The sequence below is a fragment of the Centroberyx gerrardi genome, chromosome 8 (assembly GCF_048128805.1).
Source record: "Centroberyx gerrardi isolate f3 chromosome 8, fCenGer3.hap1.cur.20231027, whole genome shotgun sequence".
Lineage (NCBI taxonomy): Eukaryota > Metazoa > Chordata > Actinopteri > Beryciformes > Berycidae > Centroberyx > Centroberyx gerrardi.
The window spans coordinates 15380172-15400072 of record NC_136004.1 but is presented as its reverse complement, the minus strand read 5'-3'; the positions used below and the strand labels follow the sequence as shown (position 1 = coordinate 15400072).

Genomic DNA, 19901 nt, shown 5'->3' with positions numbered 1-19901 from the left:
TTTAGAATGTCTCTAACTTTGGGGTCTTGTTTAACCTTGATGTAAAGTGGGAAAAGACTCCGGGAGAGTTATGAGGCAGATGCAGATGGTTAAGTATTGCTTACCATCTCTCTCTCTGTCTCTCTCTATCCCTCTCTCTCTCTTTTTCAAACCAATAAATATCCATCTCTCCAAGCAGTTTTCATCAGAATACATTAAATCCCCCTTTCATTACTTACAAGCGCACCTGCAGTGAGGGACAACTGTGTTGGGGGGCAGGCTAATGCAATGTTCAGCCAAGCAGACACAAGGAGACGAACCGCAGGAGTTGGCCTATATATCATCCAGCCGGATTTACGAACATTTAACGCTCACTCACGGAAGCCTAAATGCTTTTTCTAAATCCTGGGATCTGTTCAGAATGGGTAAAGATGTCAAGACGGGATGTGAATGTATGGAATTGATACTGATGCTTGTGTATTTCCACCCCTGGCTAGCTGATGTTGATCCTGCCTGTTATTTGACATCCTTCCCTTTTCCATTAACTAGGTTTCGCTTTCCTGACAGTAAATAACAGATTTTTTTAGTAAGTGGAGCTGCGAGTAATATTGGCACAAGAGAGTCTTGACACCATCTAATATTTGCTGTGAAATTGACTTCAAAACTGCTGACAACAGTAACTGCAGCTGAGAATACTTAAAAGTGAAACAAAATGTTGCACAAAAAATAAGTTGACTTTTTGAAATGTCAAAACAGCTCACTCTGGCTGCTCCTTGTTGTTGCTGTGAACAGTTATCATATCAAACAGCTCACAGTTGTGTGTTGTATGAAATTTTCTGGAGAAATGCTAGAGAAAGCTTTGCAATAGTTATCAAAAGCGCCTTTTCGGTTGTTTTATGGACAGTATTGTTGCTTATTTCCCATTTCTTTTCTTTTCTTCCCTTTGTAAAACACCTGCAATAGCTCCTAAATTCATTGCAAAGTTTTCAGAGAGTGGTTTTAAAGAAAGAACAGAAATTGTAGTGCGGGTGAGAACAATGCTCCTGATCTAACACAAGGTATTACCTCATAGGCAGCAAAAACCTTCTGACACTAACCTTTATTAAGAGCAAGCTCAACAAAAGAAAGCAAGTTCAGCATTTCTTTTCTCTATACCAAACTCACTATCATTTTGCTGAACTCATCCTTTCAACAGCGATTTACTTCCTGTCAGCTGTACACCATTTATTCACCGCACAAGGTCATTATTTGTGCTGGAAAATCCTCCAGATTAAAATGCCATGTCATATTTTGTGGAAATGTGTAAAAAGAGGCGCAGAGATAGTCCACCGACCTATCGTCTCTTTGATTTAGCATTCAGAATCAGTAGAATTAAAGTGGTTCAGGGTTTTCAGAGGCAGCCGTAAAGAACACACATGCAAGAAGAGGTAACGGAGAAGACTGCGGTCCGACTTACTGTGTTGGCAGTGGATTCCAATGAAGCCTGGTGGACACTTGCAGACGTAACCAATGAAGGTGTCACCCCTGTAGGTCTCACTGATCTCACATGTCCCTCTGTTGTGGCAAGGGTTTGGATGGCAAGGACCTGAGTGGGAAAAGAGGGAGCAACTAATCGTCAAAAAGTCCATTTTGTGCCACTATTGCAACCAGTGAGGTAGATTGTGACACAATGATAATGTGCTTTCCCCTCCTCATTCCCTGTGTATACTTGTACACAGTGCCCCAGGTAATAGCTTCATATCCTAATTTAGGTCTTATGCAGGATAAGCTGTTTATAAGCATTTTCATACCCCGATCACTCTGTTCCTCACTGTGTACAAGAATAAACAGAATATTCTGAATATTACCATAATAACAGAACGTACACAGACTGCTAAAACCAACAGTAAATGGGATGAGGTGTTTACACGCCTCAGTATTCCAGATAGTACTGGTAATCACAGCTAACATATTGTTGTAGGTGACCTTAACCGGGATATGACCTGGAATCCTCTGTGCATTTAAACACACTCACGGTGACTACATAAAAGTCGAAATTAATAAAATAAAGTGGGTTGGACCTTGTGAAACAGTGTATGACTAAAACTGTTTGACAGGCAAAACCGGGGATGACAAGAGAGCGAGGAGTGGCTGGCTTTCAGTGACTGCTGCTGGTCTCTGCGGTCTGGAGGGCAGCCCAAGGCACAGTCTAAAAATCATTGAATATGTCCCCTCTAGGAAGGCAACACATCATTCTCACAGCACTAAGTGGAGAGCACAGACTGGCTGCAAGGCAGAGCGCTATCACCTATATACTCAAAAAAGCACACATGCTAACACACACACACACACACACACATGCTCAGGCACACACACGCACGTACAAGACTGAGGCCCAAATTCACAGAGATTTCATGGTGAGAACAAATCGCTCAAACCTCTAGATCAGAATGGACTTGGACAGCTTAACTCTATTCATATACATTTATTATTTTATTTTATTTTATTTATTTTCTGAACTCAGCCACACAATTTCTCTAATTTCTCTGAGTTGTTCGCCGCTTTCATCCCAGTGCAGCTGGACTGGCTGTTAGACAACATTTAGGCCTATATCACACACACACACACACACACACACACACACACCTAAGAAGCATGTGACATCCAATTGCACATACATTTTGACTTATTTTATATAAGTGATAAGTGATTTGACTTGTAAATGCATACATCTATAAGCCTACTCCAAACAGAAGTAAAGTTCTACGTAATAGGCTAAATATCATTTTAAATAATCCAAACTCATTTTTGGCATTCAATGGAGCTGTTTCTCCTCCACCAATCAGAACATGGCTTCGCTTTGCCATTCTAACCGATTATGACATCATTGGATGGAGCTGGACTCTGCTCTACCAATCAGAGCCTGTCTCTGACAGACCGGATCAAGCGAAAGGTAAAGAAAAACGTTTCATTTCTCTGTAGGGTCCTTTCCATAATGTTGTCAGACACTTATGATAACAATCTGAGCCTGTCAGTGGCAAAAACAAGCACTTTTAGTGGACGTACATTGACGGTGCGATTTGCCCCGTCGGATTACATTGCAGCTCGTTTCGCGGCTGCCGGCTGAAGCGATCTCGCTCAATACTGGACCAATTTCAAAAATTGTTGTCCCCTTTAGTCACTTAGACACAAAAAGATGGGAAAATGGTTCAAAAATACCGAAGTTACCCTTTAGGCTTCAAGCGGGGCTTCATACCTGACCACACTCTATGTGGTCAGGTATGAAGCTGAAGAGAGTGCTGGTGCTGGTACAGCTGTTGCTTGGACCGCAGCAAGAGGCTCTCTTTGGGAACCTTTTTACACGGCCCTCATTTCAGACCAGTAGCTATTGGCTTGATGGGCGTGTTTGGAAACGTTCTCTTATATTAAGTTAATAGTTCACTGAAATGTGTTTCTGAGAGAAATGAGGACCCTGTGAAAACACGCCTTCAAATGATCGCAATCCTGTCAAAACCGGTTTGTGCCGGCTGAAGTTTTGGTTTTTTTTTCTAGTTAATTTTGATAGTTTGGACCAGATGGCAATGCGGTTCGTTGAAGAGCTGGTGGTTGGTACAAAGAGGTGCGGTTCGTGCCCTCTGAAGCCAAACTGCCAGCCGCTCCAAAGGTGTGGTCCGGCGGTTAGCGATCGAGGTTCGTTGAAGAGGTGGTGGTTGGTATGAAGAGATGTGGTTCGCCTCCCGCTGAGGCCAGCCAGTCCAAACAATGATCTGGTGGTCGCGGTTGAGGCGTGGTTCGCCTCCCGCTGAAGCCTGCCAGCCAGTCCAAACAGTTTGTGCTCCTCGTTAGTATAGTGGCTAGTATCCCTGCCTGTCATGCAGGAGACAGGGGTTCAATTCCCTTCCCTGAATTTCCCCAAGGGGATTAATCAAGTGCTATCTTATCTTATCTTATAGGGTTGTAAGTAAGAGCTTTACCAGGGGCTCCAGGGAATGTGGTGGGTGCTGCTGCTGCTGCTCCTGCTGCTGCAGCAGTACCGTTAAGCCAGGTGGTCGTAGTCAGTAGTGGCAAGCAACAACACTGCTGCTGCTGCTGCTGCTACAGCTGCTGCAGCAGTACAGGCCTAGTAGTGGTAGTTCCAGTAGTTCTGATTACAGATATCTTTTAAAGTAGCATTTTGGCTAGTCATTTTGGCAAGATATCTCTAATTACATTATGACCTGTCGAAATGCTAATTTAAGATATCTTTTATTACATTATGACTAGTCAAAATGCAAATTTAAGATATCTCTAATTACATTATGACTAGTCAAAATGTTAATTTAAGATATCTTTTATTACATTATGACTAGTCAAAATGCTAGAGGTATCAAACGCAAGGCAGAGTCCAGTTTGGGATGAGGTTGGGATGTGATTGGTATGCTTGGTGATTGATGATATGTGGTTTCGAAAGTGAATGTCCCGTATCACAAACAAACTGAATGAATGATGACGTGGCGTATGAATTTCGCTGAGCGCCAGGATACTTCGTTTGGATGGTGAGCGATTCAAGGCTTATTTCAGGCTTTCAGGCTATGTGACATGCGGTGCGCTTGCCGCGTTCCAAAAAGTAGAGATATATTTATCTCAGGACGCCATGGTCGCACCTGAAAAAAAGACGCCTCGCAACACCGCGACTGCACCGCTCTCGCTTTTCAACGCGTCTGCAGCGTGCCCACATTTAAAATAATGGATTTGCGGGCGCAAAATACGCTGCATGTGAACCGTCAATTTTATTGGGGGCGACAATTTTGCCTACTTTGACGCGTCCCCCCCGCCAATTACGCCTATGCTCTAGATAGACTTAACTAGATTTTAGGAATAACTTGAGATATAAAAATAATTACATTACTATTGCCAAAACACAATACAGGCAATTAGTAGGCTATTTGTTACAATACAAACAAGCTTTTTCTTAAAAATGATTTACAAACATGCATGTGAACATAATAATGCACAATTCATCATTAAAACAATCTAAATTGCTCAGTTTTGGTCTTTGCGTGCCTTAATGTCCAGGGCCAATTATCAGTAGTGAACAGTATTTGTATTCCACAGTGCAAAGTGCTCATCTTTCACACAGTGTTTGCTTGAATGATTTCATAGAAATGTCCCTCTCCACTCTCTGTGAAGCACCGGCTAGCTGGTTAATTAGCGGCTGACCTTTTGCCATTGTTGCAGCTACTTATTCTGTTAATAACGGAAGTAAGGTAGTGACCAGTACTGCAACAAGTCCTGGGTGCTGGGGAGAGCTGTTGCCTTGAAATAGCAGGATTGAATGGAGCAACAGGTTGGTGCCCCTAGGCAGGAAGTATGGGCGCTGTAGCAGAATTGGGACACAAAAAACAAAATAATAATAATCATAGAAGTAATGGATCTATACACACTGCCTAGTTCTATAAAATTGAATGAACAGAATTAACTTAAGTTTTGGAAAAAGAAAACCCTGTAAGCTTGGGTTGGGTGATGCTCTGACTCCACAGACTGTCAAGGTGTTCTTGGGAAGACGGTGTGGCTACTACTGGGCAGCTACCAGGTGTGAATGTGTGTGAATTAATGAATGCATATGATGTAGAGTAAAGCTGAAAAACCATGCATGCTCAGCAAAATGTTTCCCTGGATAGATGTAAGGTAAAAAGGACAGGCTGTCCATGTTCTCCCAATGCTCTGCAGCTAGCGCATAACTTCAACACTAATAGATATTTGTTTAGTTGGCAAAACATTGTAAACTTTCCCCTAATAGTATTGAGAAACAAAGTATATATTCACTGCTTTAGCCTGTTATTGCTACTCTTACACTTTGACGATTTCGATTTATACACAGTCTGAGGGCAAGTTTCCCACACAGAGATCGTAAGGCAACCAATCACATTGGGTAATGGCCCACTTTCAAAGGTTTCTGCATGTTGCTCTTCTCTACCAAAATGACTACAACAGCTTAGGATTCCAGCTGAAAACCAAAGAGTGCTCACACTGTGCCATAGCCTTAGTAAGGCTAGTACAGCTGAGTACGGAAAAACCCTACAAATGCCAAACCCTAATTTGCAATGGAATTTCATATCCAAAGCCACCAAGCACATACATTCTTGCTGTGCATGAAATGTCCCATTCATCATTGCCATTGTTTTCTCCTCAATGTTTGGGCACACTCATAAGCTTTGCAGCCTCTAGTGAATTCAAGCCTAAGGGATCTAAACAGAACAAACAAAAGAAAGACCAAAATCTCAATACAAAAAAAAAAAAAAATCTTACAAAATACTGAGAGCCGGCACTGTCATGGCTGGTGATGATTAATAACTCAGTTGGAGCACTTTCTCTCTGGGCTCTTGTGTTTTGTTTTTTTTCCCAATTCATTCTCCTCATAATGTTATCTCTTTGGGAGCAATGATGATAACCAAGGCTTTGAATCAAAGTTATTACAACCAACTGCTTACGACACAGCAATATATTTCTTCACTGGCAGTGCCCACCACAACATGGTGCCATAACACTGCCATCTAAAAGCTCTCAGGCTAACCTGCAGTGAGGGGCCAAATGTAAATGACAAGGCCTTGACGCAGGGTTATTGGATTCATAACTCAGGGCCTGCCAATAGCTGCCTCATCTTTTAAACATTGAGTTGTACAACTGCATGGAGGCTGTCAAAACTTCACAGATGGAGATTGGATGGAAAAACTTCAGTGATCTCTCATGGGTAGGATATTAATGCAAACACAGCTGAATTGAAGGATATACTATAAAAGACAGAGGAGAAATCGTAGGCTTGTGGTTTCTATATTCGGTAAAGGTCGATCTACCTGGGAAGAGCAGCGATACGGTCAACATTTACATTAGGAACCTTAAAACAACATTATTTTAACTCCAACAACCCTTTCAAGTGAAGTCCGTTGGTAGAAGCACCTTTGACAAATATCCAATATGAAGTCCACAAGCCTTCATTCAAATATTTGACACGTATTTCTATTCTATCTATTCCAGTCATAGCTTACCAGTGACAGGTAAACTGTGCGTTGACAGGTCTCTTATTTCATTTTAAGTGATAAGCAACAAGAAGTCTCAAGGGTGAAGCTATCATGCCCTCTTAAGTCACACTGACAAATTAAAATCCACAAGCAGCACAACTGACAATGTCAAGTTTCGACTTGTATACTACATCATCTGCTCAGCCCTTAAAGATCAGCACTAGCACAGAAATGCATAGTCTTCAAAATGAAGTCAGTAAAGAATAAATAAACAAATAAACAAATAAATAAATAAACACTACAAGCAATCTTATTACTGTTTTGTAGTCAGCAGCAGTGGGCCTCTGGATATGAATTACAAACGAGGTAATCCTATCGAAGTCATGCCATTTCAGAGCCTGGACCTGTATCAGTAATAATGAGACTGGTGGCTAATCAGTTGAACAGAGGAACGTATAATAGCTTTCACAGAGGCCTTGCTCTCTGAGGGAGAGGGTGACAGGTTTCAGGGCTGTTTTGACGTGACGATCTATAGTCGCACCGCGCCTTACTGACAGCCTCCCTAATGGAGAGCGCATAAAGCAGAGAGAGGGAGGGGAGGGAGGGGAGGAGGCGGAGGTGGAGGGAGAGAGAGAATCAGAGTGAGAGAGAGAGAGAGAGAGCGTGTCCTGTACAACGGGTGAGTTTGAGACAGATTTGCTTTCTGTCGAGATATGAAAAGCTCCAAAATATTTGAGAGCAATATTTCAAAAGGGTTGATTTACTGATACCACAATTTACAGACGCGGATGACAATTCTAAGCCAAGAATACTTGTAGGTGGGTTAAACACTACATATTTTTTCCGCCCAGTGTGTTGATTATTGCCACAACCTAAGGGACGCTGACAGTGTTTGTGAGCCAAGAGGCGAAGCTTTGCCCTCCATTATCAGATGGCACAGTCACAGTAGCACTTTTGTATTGTTCAACACTGTTTATTTGGTACTCCCACATAAAATCCCTGGGCAAGTCGACATCCATTCAGAAATGAAAGAAAGTATGTACAAATTACAAAACACAACAATGCCATAGGGAGAGCAGTCAATGTGCTGTTCTGTCCACAGCCAGCGACGACCTCAAGCCCTTTACACAGCAAGCTCTGCACACTGCAACATAGCAAGTCTAATTGATTAGCAATTAACTTTATGCTGCGGGCAATAACAGCTTCTTTGTCACAGAGTGACCAATAAATACATACACATACACAAAAAGACTTACACACACACACACACATCCAAGACTGCTGTCAACTAGTAAACATACCCCCTTGGCCAAGGCCATGCTGAGTTCCATGAGAAGGGTGTTATGTGTGCGCGTGTACACACACACACATACTCTCTCTCTCTCTCTCTCTCTCTCTCTCTCTCTCTCTCTCTCTCTCTCTCTCTCTCTCTCTCTCACACACACACACACACACACACACACACACACACACAAGCACACAAACATGCAAGCACAAACAAATCAGTTGTTTCAATAACAGGCCTTTGAATGATTTCCATAAATACATATTTTTGAATTTGGCATTGCTGTAGATTGTTATGAATATTGATGATAATAACTATTTTTACTATATTTACAGAGTTTCAGTGCAAAATATTATGCAACTATCTGCAAATCAGTGTAATAATATATAACCGTTAGTGTTAAATATATAAACATTGGATTCTGTAAACTGCTCTGGCAATAGTGTTTGTTTTTTGGAGTAAATGAAATAAAAAAGGGACAGAGACACAGACACAGAGGGAGAGAGGGAAGGGAGCATCGTGTCCTCTGAGACCAAACCCTGATGATCTCACTCGATACTCCCGTCGGTGAAAGTGTACGTTTTCATGCGTGTGTCTGCGAGCTGCGTGTCTGCGGGAAACGTTGGCAGCTTTCTTGTGCGAGTGTCAGCCGCTGTTCTGTTGTACAAGCTAACCCCTGGGCTGTGATTGATGTGAGCCCGCGCCACGTCCGGCACGAGCGCTGTGATTTCCTCTCTGGCTGCGAGGAGAGCCCAATCAATCAGCTGCGAAAACCTGACCAATGGTTAAACACAGAAAAGCATCCTTTGTTTCCTTGCAGATCAATCACCGCGGCCTGACATTTCCAGGGTTAAGGGTACATGTGTGCTCCTAAATCTTAGGTGGCAGCTTTCACAAAAATCACCTCATTTCAAATGTAGGAGCGATACTATGAATAGTTCCGACGTGAAATTCATCAGGGAGAGGGATAATGTACTGTACACACTGCATCTTATAATTCAAAGTTTCGTATAAACTATATCTACAGTGATTTTTTTGCACTATTAAAGCTGAGAAGCCTCAGGTATTGAGACTTGACTTCAGAAGAGGGATATTGTTAAATACTGAGCAGCTTCTCCACTCTGTTTCTCTATTACAGCGACTCGTTCCTCTATATGTGCACAATATGGCAGCTATTTTATTGACTGTAACACGCAGGGAAATTAAAAGATAAGTCTCGCTACTGAACTGGTATTCAGTTAATCTTAATAACCTTTACACAGTCGAGCAGGGTCACGACGAGGTCAGTGCTTTGCTTCTCAGCCCCCTTGGCATTACTGACTGGCTGCCTGTGCCTTGATATAGATTTGTGTTGATCCCAGTTAAGTGGGTCAAGACGTGGGGGTGAACTGACCATTTACAGTACTAGGAGACTTCAGTGCTTTCCTGCATATCTGGCCCTCATATTGACCACACCCCACCCCCAACACATGCCTTGATCTTGCAGGCTGCATTGAGCAACCCTCCTCCAGTCGCAGCCTTTGCTGAGAAACTGTGAGTGTGGATTCAGCAGATATCTAAACTAGCCCACTGAAATGATTGTCAACAGAAAACACTCCTGCAGATAAAACTGTCAGCTGTAAATCCCAGTTCCTATTTCAGCATTTTATACAGCATTATGTGAACAATGATGCCAATCCAGCCTATCAAACCACATTAATACCCTTTTGTAAAGAGTTATTGCTTGAAAAAACGTCACATTCCCTTACATGCTCAGCCACGGCCATTACCTACACTCACTCAAGGATGTTCAGTTTATGTTTAAGAGCGTCGGCTCTGCGTGTGCACACAGCCAGATCACAGAGAAATCTGACATGGCCAAATTGTGTCAAATCTATTTTAACCCAGCTTCTTTTTATATGATGGTTTCACTGGTTCACAGACTCGTGGTCACCCATCCTTCACCTATCCTCTGATGAAAGTTGGCACTGAACCACCGATATTACATCAGTTGCTCTCCTGATCCGTCGTACGTTGATGCTTTTAGTGAGTCCTCAGCTTTACCCTTCTTTTCTCATGCGCCCTTGCCACTCGGCCATTACAAAATGGAGCCAGCACATCAGCATTTGACAATGTCAGACAAATGCACTTAAGAGTTGAAAAGTATTAAGAGTCATGCAGAAACATAATGGTTTGAGACTTGAATATGTCAAATAAATATCCAAATGGTGAGGTCACACTAAAGATCAGCATCACTCTGGGAAGATCCTGAGACAGACGGGATCGGAGGTATGTCTTGTCAGAGACTAAATGCCAGGGAAATGTCAGAGCAGTGTCCCTGTCATCCAAAGGTCTCCTCTAAAGAAGGCATTTCCTGTTCCCAAAGTTTGTGAGAGACGCCAAACCGTATATATGTTAAAAGCCATTAACTCCTAACCTAATGAGATTTGAGATAATCAGGCAAAGACTGGCTCCAACGTTTTTCCCCCACAGGGTGAATGGAGGACTGCTGGCCAGTGTTTTGCTCCCAGACAGTCAGCTATCTATATCCACTTAACCTTAATTTATCAATACCCAGTACGCTGTGGATCTAAAGGACTGATGTTAGGCCAAACGTTTGATGTTTGCTCTGTTCATTTCACAAATTGGCTTGTCTGCAGGCAGGGCAAAATGGTAGAGATTAATTGCTGTGACTCATATGCATCTCACAATTTTATATACTAAAAGTACATCCCATTTAATAATGTGCATGAAACAAATATGTTCAGACTTGAATAACTGTGTACTATAGTGTAGAATAGTAGAATAGTGAACTACAAAAACAAATCAAAATGCAAATCAAGCTGATTATGAGGAACCTTTCTATACAGTGAAATGGAAAGAAGGCATTAGAGGAAATTGCAAGACTTTCTCCACTCTCATACATGAATAAGTAGACAAAAGCAAAACTGTTACAGCAAGCGCTCTCTCTCTCTCTCTCTCGCTCTGTGTCTCTCTCTCTCTCTCCCTCTGTCCTTCCTGACATAAATGTGATGTCTCAGATATTCAATATAGAGAAATGAATTGGCTACTTAAGAGGTGCCCATATGCACATCATGAGCATGTCTATCGGTGCACAGCCGCTGCTGAAAGCCACTGGAGAGCTTTTAGCATGTGACAGCCTGAGTGGACGGAGGTCTCAGAATTGATGCTGAGGAGGAGAATTTCTGCTTAATGCGGATATTTGAGTATTTGAGTGCTTCAGTGTTTTGTTACATGGTGGAAGTACAGTGTCCATTAAAACTGCAACTTCATTTCCCGTTTACAAACAGAAAAAAAAAAGGGATACAAATTTAATGCACTACACAAGTTTTTGGTGGCTAATCAGACCCCATTAGGCAAAAATTTTCCTTTAACACATATTAAAATTCCATGTCAAATGTAATCATTAATTACACTTAGCTAAGGGGCAATACTGTAATTTTTAACATATTTTGTAGTAAAGCTACAAATTGCACCATGTTCAGAATCATGAAGGACAGGTGAGGCACTTGAAGTCTGTGTGCGCCATATTTAATGTTGTTATTCGGTGTCACATTCGGCTGAGCCATTACAATTTCTCCATGGGTTTTTATGCAGCATCAATATGAAGGTACATCGCCCTCCTCCTTTGTGTTTAATTCCTTATTGTGGTCAGGAATTTTCCATTTCTTTCAAAGGAAATGGACTTTTCTCTACAGAAAGAATCACACCATACCATAGGTAGATAAAATACAGCCAATTTCTTTATTTTATTACTCCACTGGGGCAGAGGACAAAATGAAATCCAATATTCTGGCATGTTTAGCACCCTAAGCAGTTTTTTCCCCCCCTCAACCCCAAACTTTGAATACAAATGGAAGCTTGAGGCATGGGTGCTGTGTGGGTGGGGGGCGACGTCCACAGACTACAACATAGACTCAGATCAATATAGACAAGACACATACACACATAGAACAAGATCCAAATAAATACAGACATGCTGTAAGAGTAGTTTCTGTTTCTATGCATACAGACAAAGGACATGGGTATGTAGATTATGGATATGAAGAGTGTGAAATAGCAGCCGATATGTTAAATTTTTCATGCCTGTCATGAGTAATTTGGGCTCCTGCATCATTCTGTCCTATATTCACTCCAAGTCCAGTTCCAGGTCAGTGCTCACTAGTCACACCTAATTCAGATCGTTTTCAAAAATCAAGATAATCTTTTCTTATGCTGTGTGCCTCATTCCCTCTATTATTTGAAATGTGGGGGGCTTCAAATAAGCTTAAGGTAATAGGATTTGGTAATAGGGTTTTTCATAACTATTATTGCAAGCTGCAAAAAGGCATACACAGTGTTTTCAATCATTTATGGCAAATAAATGAAGTCTGTACATTAAAATAATTTATTTTAAAAGTATGACGAGAGTAGGGATGGTATATATGAATTTGCCAAGATCAGTGAACTAACCAGGCAATAGCATCTACCATCCCCTATCCTTGTGCTGCCAAGAGAATGAATGGCCTGTCTATGGGGTGAGATTTGTGCCACCAGACAACTGAAGTTGAATTGTGTTCTGAATTTGAATGTGATCAGAGAAATTGATTGTTGGCATTTGAATCTGAATTTTTTATTTGTATTTACTTGTTTGAAATTCAGTTTTTCAATATTCAGTTTCAATTTAATTGACAAAACCGTTTCAAAATTACTGTTATATGTAGTACAAATTTGCAAACTCTACAAGACGCTCACAAATGTCCCCCCATACCTGCCTTGTGTTCCATCATAGCAACTGTATATGTAGTGCATGTGTGCGTGTATTTGTATTTTGTATTTGTTGACAAGTCATTAGATTACACTAAGCTTAGTATCTCAACAACATGGCTTTCATTTCTGAGATATATTATTTGATAAAAATAAATAAAACATTATTGTTCAACCTATTTGATCTTAAATAAACCAGCAGAGATTAACATTAATGAAAGCATAATAGACCAAGACAACTCCACAGTAATACTACACTTGCAACTGGGAAGTTTGTATTCAGTTGCAGCACTTCCAGGATGTGAAGTGACATTTTAATTTCATCTCTGATTAAGATTAATCAGGTTCTTGTTTACTGTTGTCCTCTGTGATCTTCACTTTTGTAATAAAACTCTTGTTACATTAGTTCTTTCATTAATGAGAAGTAATACCTCTGCACACCAAATATGGCTTCTCTGGCTGTGGATCTTTAAAAGACATTTCATATATAGTAATTCACAGATCTTTACTGTATTGTGTATTACACTAAGACACTAAGAGCAGAAAACACACTCACACTCCTCCTTAGGGACCGGATTATGTTCAGACTGATGCTAATGGGATTCACTCCCCTGTACCAAGTCGTAACATTAACCAATCGCGTTCCTTCTCATGAAGATGTGATGCATTGCACTGCTGAATGATTTAAGTTGAGATAATGGTAAAGTTTTGAGATGTTAAAAATGCAGTTGATTTATGCTTCTTTTGAGTTAATGGATTATAAAGTTGATACTAGTACACCAGGAATGATTTTTAGAAAAGGCACTTAGCAATAATAATGGAAGAATATATTAAAGCCTCTGCAAAACAAGAATCCCACCTACCCGTCAACCTAGATTCTGTTCCCCTATTTGTCAATAATTACTTCTATATGAGATTCACTCTCAGCCTATACTGTGCCATGACTGAATTCTTATTTTTAATTCTTCGGCAGCGTACAGACAAATGCTGCTGCCTGCTCAGGTATTTGGAAAATCTCACTCACAAGGGAAAGCTTTCAAAACGAAACATTAAACGCTGAATTGGATTCTGAGGATCTTGAAACAATCGCACAACTCTTTCCTGGATGAGATATTTCTGATGAATCATACAATTAGGGAAGAGGCTTGGATGAGCTTTAGAAATTAAGAGCTGTGTGTGTGTGTGTGTGTGTGTGTGTGTGTGTGTGTGTGTGTGTGCGTGTGTGTGTGCGTGTGTGTGTGTGTGTGTGATGCAGAGAGGTCAGAAAAAAAGATTATATTATTTCAATATTGGGAAAAATGCTCTCTCTCTCTCTCTCTTTCACTCTCTCTCTCTGACACACACACACATACACACACACACAAATGAAGGGAAGTGCACGTTACCAAGCATAAAAATTTCCCACCTGCTGAAGTTGGTTCCTCACCATCTGCTGCTGTTGAGACAGAGAAAAGGGAATAAGGGAGGAGGGAGGGTGAGAAAAATGCATTAGTTTCATCACAAGTATGCCATAATATTCAATGCCACAGGTGCACGTCATATTGCTGATCCAACAATATTAGCCTATATATTGTATTATGCACTATGGTAACACTTGGGAGGGAGCAGGTGCAAACCAGGAGACACCAGGAGGTACAGTACAAGATCCTACCAACAGAAATACTACACACTGACACCATGAAACATAATCTAGCACTGTATCAGACACCATCCCCCAACCACAGCCTTCCACTAAGTCCTGGTCAGTGGCCTTTGACTAATATGTGTTCATCATTCTGGACCAGTGTAGGATTACCCTCTGAGGCATACATACATGCTTGCTGCATCCTCTGGCTCCTAATCCCCAGTCTAATGCCATGGCTGAATGGCAAGGCTGAGGTCTGGGCTGTCTACCATCATTACCGAAGCCCTCTATCTCCCTCATCACTTGCTACAGTAAAACTCTTCCAAAACACTGCCGGGGTGCTGGGCAGAGATACAGGGACGGAGGACCGAGGGTGCGGGATGCATGGGATGACAAACAAGATAAAACATTACTGTCAGGTGGTCAGAAATGTGTTGCCAACCATGACCAACCGAAAATCCAATATTGCAAAAATGCCTCATCTTACTGCCCCTAATATCTCTGAAGAAAAATCTGCAATATTTTGAGATATTTTAGAGGAAATGTTCTTCTCATTACTTTGTATCACAAATTATGTACGCAATCTGTATATAAGAAGAACAAAGCGTACATGAATGTATCGGGCTTTAGTGTTGTAAACACCAGATTAAAGACGTTTAATGGCTAATGACACTGCCAACTACTGAGTATAAGCTGGTTTAATTAAAGTAGGATTCAATGTCATGTGCATGTTTTCATCTAAAGCACTGAATACTAATTAGGAATATTATTAGCATGTGGAGAGGGTTAAGGGCACATAGATCAAGAGGAAGGGAGGGAGACAGTTATGGATGCCAGCGTGCCATGCAGCTGCAAGTGTATCCAATTCTTAGAAAACTAATCAAGTCTGTTCATTTCCAATCATAACACAGAAAAACATGCAGAGAATAGTTTTATTTTCCTCTCTCAAACCAAACATCAGTGGCTGTGTCAGCCAGCATTCCCTGAGGTGTTTTTGGAGCTAAAAATAAATTCACTTCACAGACACAAAATGGAGTGTTTGAATAACTTTTATATTGCCAAAGCTAAATGAATGTGGTAAGCTATTATCTTGGGGTCGGTCACTAAACTTCCAGCAAGGAGAACTGAACTAACTGTTTTGACAAACATAGGACACTCGTGGAACATATGGTTCCAACTACGGTCATGAATCTTTTGCTTAGTTAAAAAATTTAAAAAAATAAAAAAGATTTACTCAGACACCATTCTAACAGATACAAAGAATTAAACTGTGAACCACAGCCTTTAACTTTGCTGCAAAAGAGAGGGTAAGCTTAAATTGAAGTCACAGGGAGCCAAAGCCAAGTACTCTCCCAACCTCTCATCTGTATTTCCCCATGCAGCGAAGAGGCCACTGTAATCCCAAGACCAAGCACATTCCACGCCTCGCTTGGTGTGGTTTTCCTTCCTCTCCTCTCTCTCACCATAGGGGTCAAGACATACACATGGAAGCCCATAAACACATATATGCTAACGCAAACATATATGCACCGATAGAGATACACACAAACCAACACACATGCCTCCAAGTGCTAACAGCTACACTCACCCACACATAAACACACACTATGTGAGGGGGTGAGGAGACAGAGATAAAAGGCAGGTTTTTTGTACAATCGCAAGAGCGCATAAAGGCAAAGACTGAGGGTGAGTCCCATGATGCACTGGACTGACAAACTTCATCTCCTAAATCACATGTTCCTCCCAGTGATCGTAAAGGCCATGCGATCGCATTCCTTGTCTGTGGAGATGCGTTGTGTTTGTCGAATCATGTGTGTATGCATTATGTCTGTGTAGATTCATTTCATTCATCCGGGTAATAAGATGGCCAAGAAAAAAGAAACAAAAACCACTGGACTTAAAAAAGAAGAGCTGAAGATGTTTCGCCACTCATCCGCGAGGTTTCATCACTTCTACTGAGTATGTATGCACTTTTCGTGTGTGTCCATCAGCATGTCTTCACACGTTTAACTCTAACAAGAATGCAAAATTTGGCCCAACTGGCCTGAAGCTAGTATACAGATGACCATGAATGAACTACATGTCAATTGTACCATAACGAATTTTCAACCCATTTTGGAAAAAGGTAGTTCTCTAAGGCTTCATTTCATTTTTTCACCAAACATAGAAAGATAGTGACTAATCCTAACCCAATTGGAATAACAATATGGCCATGATTAACTAAAGAATGTATAAAAGAACAGTTTATCCAATCAGCATGAAGCTTGGTAAAAAGGTTGACAACAGGTAAGGAACAAAGTCTGTAACGGCATTTTGATATTGACCCATGGAGGATGGTGCAAATGCCAAAAATGTGTATCTCTTAGTCTGGCCAATCACATGTGGGTGTGGCCCGTGTCATAACACCTTATGCTTACTTGGACTTTCACTATAAAACTTGGTTAACAAGCCATGACCTCTATTTTGAACATCCATAATAAATTGCATGAGTTACAAGGCCGTTGTTTCTTTGTGCAGATTTCGGGGATGTTGCAGTCCTCCCACTGTGTGGTCCCTGTTTCAGACTGAGGTCCACTATGCACCGGGGAAATGTTCTGGACAGATATTGCAGAAGCAAAGCCAGCAGTCCCAGTTTTTCTGTGCTATTGATAAAGGCCTATGGCTATGTGTTTGCTTAACGCTGGAAGCTGCAAATCAACATGAGCAAAGGCATTGCCTTGAATTATTGCTCAATTTCAGTGGCTGTGACACATGGTTTTCGTAATCAATAACATCACTCTTTCAAACAACATATTGTCATTTAGAATTGAAATGTTCAACCCACAAATTTAACCACAACCAGTGGAGGGGAATGTTCTCATGCTTGCCCTCAAAGATCTCAAACACCTTGTGTGTAGAAAGTCATTTAGGTTAAATTGAAATGGAAGTCTTGAAACTTTCCTCTTTTGCTGTTACCATAGCATTGTGTTAGGCCAAGTAAACTGAAGAAGTCATTTTTGATTGTTTCAAAGGAAAATGACAAATTGAACTCCTGTATACAAGCTCTAGGACTATCAACATATATAACTGCTGCACACCAGAGATGCCCCTATTTGACAGACAGAGCCAGCATACTCTATGATGGCAAACACAGCAGTGCCAGTAAGCAAGAGCAGATGTTGCTTCCTGGAGACTACAGTTGACGACACAGCTGGTTCTAAGACAAATAAGTTTTGACATGAAAGTGTCTTCAAATGAAACTCATCTGCTGTCTATTATTACCCACTTATGACAGATGTGAAAACATGGTGATGAATACAGAAGGATTCTTTAACAACTTAATGTGACAGTTTATCAATGCAATTTAATTATAGCTAAGAAATTACCAAAATGTCTTTAAAACAAGTCTTGACTGTTGACTTGACACAGAAAACCACTTCAGAAGCGAAATGCTGTTGCATATTATTCCCTTTGGTTGTTCCAGTCTACAAATATCCAGTAAATCTACATGTGAGAGTTCTGAAAAGTTGTAGAGTAGCACATAACTGAGTCTTTGTGAATAAAATTAAATCCTGATGTGCTGTCTTTAATATGAACTGTTTAGATTTATCCAAGAGATTAATAAAAAGCATGACTAAGCTCTAAGCTTATTTTACCAGTGCCAATACTGCATGTACTGTTCTTTTCCAAGGCCATATGAATATATTTAAGAGTTAATATTGTATTACACAGCTATATGCCAGAACAACTGTCTAATATCAAGATGAGAATATCAAGTAGAGAGCAAACCTATTTAAATACTGCACCTGTATCTATACAGTCAACATTAGAGAGGAAATTTTTAAAAGATAGATATGAAAACGATGGAAGACACAGGCTTAATTTCAACCAGATCTTGGCAGCACTTACATGCCTGTGTTTGTGCATGTTGTATTTCTTTCTTAGCATTTAAATCATTCTATTCATAAAATCTTGCAAATCTGGCAGATCTTTTCATTTCCCTCCCCACAACACTTGTCATCAGTCCCAAAGCCGCCTATCTCCAACAGGGGTGGGACCATTAACTGATCTAAATCTCGAGACAATAATTTTTACCTCTCTAGTGTGCTTGGCTCATGTCTCGGTAAGTGGTGTGATCGAGTTCAGTGTTTGTCGAGTTCATCATGAAGAAGTAGTGAAAATGAAATCTCGACCCTTTTCATCAACTTGATCTGTAAACATGCTGGAGTTGCCACCTTGAAAGCTGCAAATTAGAGGTTTTGTAGGCCTGTGGATGTGTAACATGCCTATGTATGGAACGACTAATATGCACCAGTGGAGATTTGTTTTTGTTTTACTTCTGTTTTGCTAAGTCTAATTTCAGCAGTTGACTCCTGTAATGCATGGTAATGTAGCTGGGTGAGTATGTCATTCTGTGTACTGTAGTGATAATCACATTATGACAAGAGTATTAAAGATAGATAGATAGATAGATAGATAGATAGATAGATACAGACAGACAGACAAATATAAAAGTAAATATTAAATAGATGTAAATAGATGTGATGTCCCATTGGAGTCCGAACCCATTGCAACACTGTCATTACCTAACCCATTCTCCCATTTTGTACTACAAATACTCGACACAGGGCTACATCAAGAGACCTATAGCTAATAAATTAGTGAAACACGGAAGGTTCTTGAGATGACTTATTCAAATAGCCCCTCCTCTTTTCCAGGAGAAGGTCTTCTCTGTAGCATGATAAGCTTCCATCCTGGGACATATTGGTTTAATCTGACTGACAGCCAGGAGGAAGTAATAGCCATCCATAATCTAAATGGGAACCAGCCAGTCTGTTCAGCACCGGGCTGATATGACCTCAAGGTGTTCAGGGGAGATAGACGGAGCTATGCACAGCACGTACAAGTATAACCCCCCCCCCACACACACACACACACACACACACACACATACATACAGTACATACACACAGGTGCTCACAGATACACACATAACAGATGACAAGTTTGGATTGGGGTTGTGGGGAATGTGTTCATGTAATCTCTCCTTCTATTTGCCATTCAATGGAGTTTTGAATGAGACACTGTTGGTTTGGCAACATGATCTGCACCTACGGACCAAGAAAAAAATAAAAACACCTTGTTCCACTGTGTCATTGTCGATGCCAACCTGCTGCACACAAAAACAACAACAATAAAGTACACACAAGAAATTAGGTGCAGTAAAAATCTGTCTTATTGTGAGTTCACAAAGCACTTTAATATGCAGGTTTAAATCCAGAATTTAAATCAATAATTTCAAATGGAACTG

The 19901-nt window shown here is 40.8% G+C and overlaps 1 protein-coding gene across 1 annotated transcript in view; it reads right to left on the bottom strand.

Moving 5' to 3' along the window:
* The window catches only part of edil3a (EGF like and discoidin domains 3a), a 127674-nt gene that overhangs the window by 84163 nt on the left and 23610 nt on the right, over window positions 1-19901 (bottom strand). Inside the window, exons 2-3 of the mRNA XM_071899737.1 lie at window positions 14393-14422; window positions 1436-1564 (exon numbers count right to left, since the gene is read on the bottom strand). Coding sequence (XP_071755838.1) covers window positions 1436-1564; window positions 14393-14422 — 159 coding nt within the window. The remainder of the gene's footprint in view (window positions 1-1435; window positions 1565-14392; window positions 14423-19901) is intronic.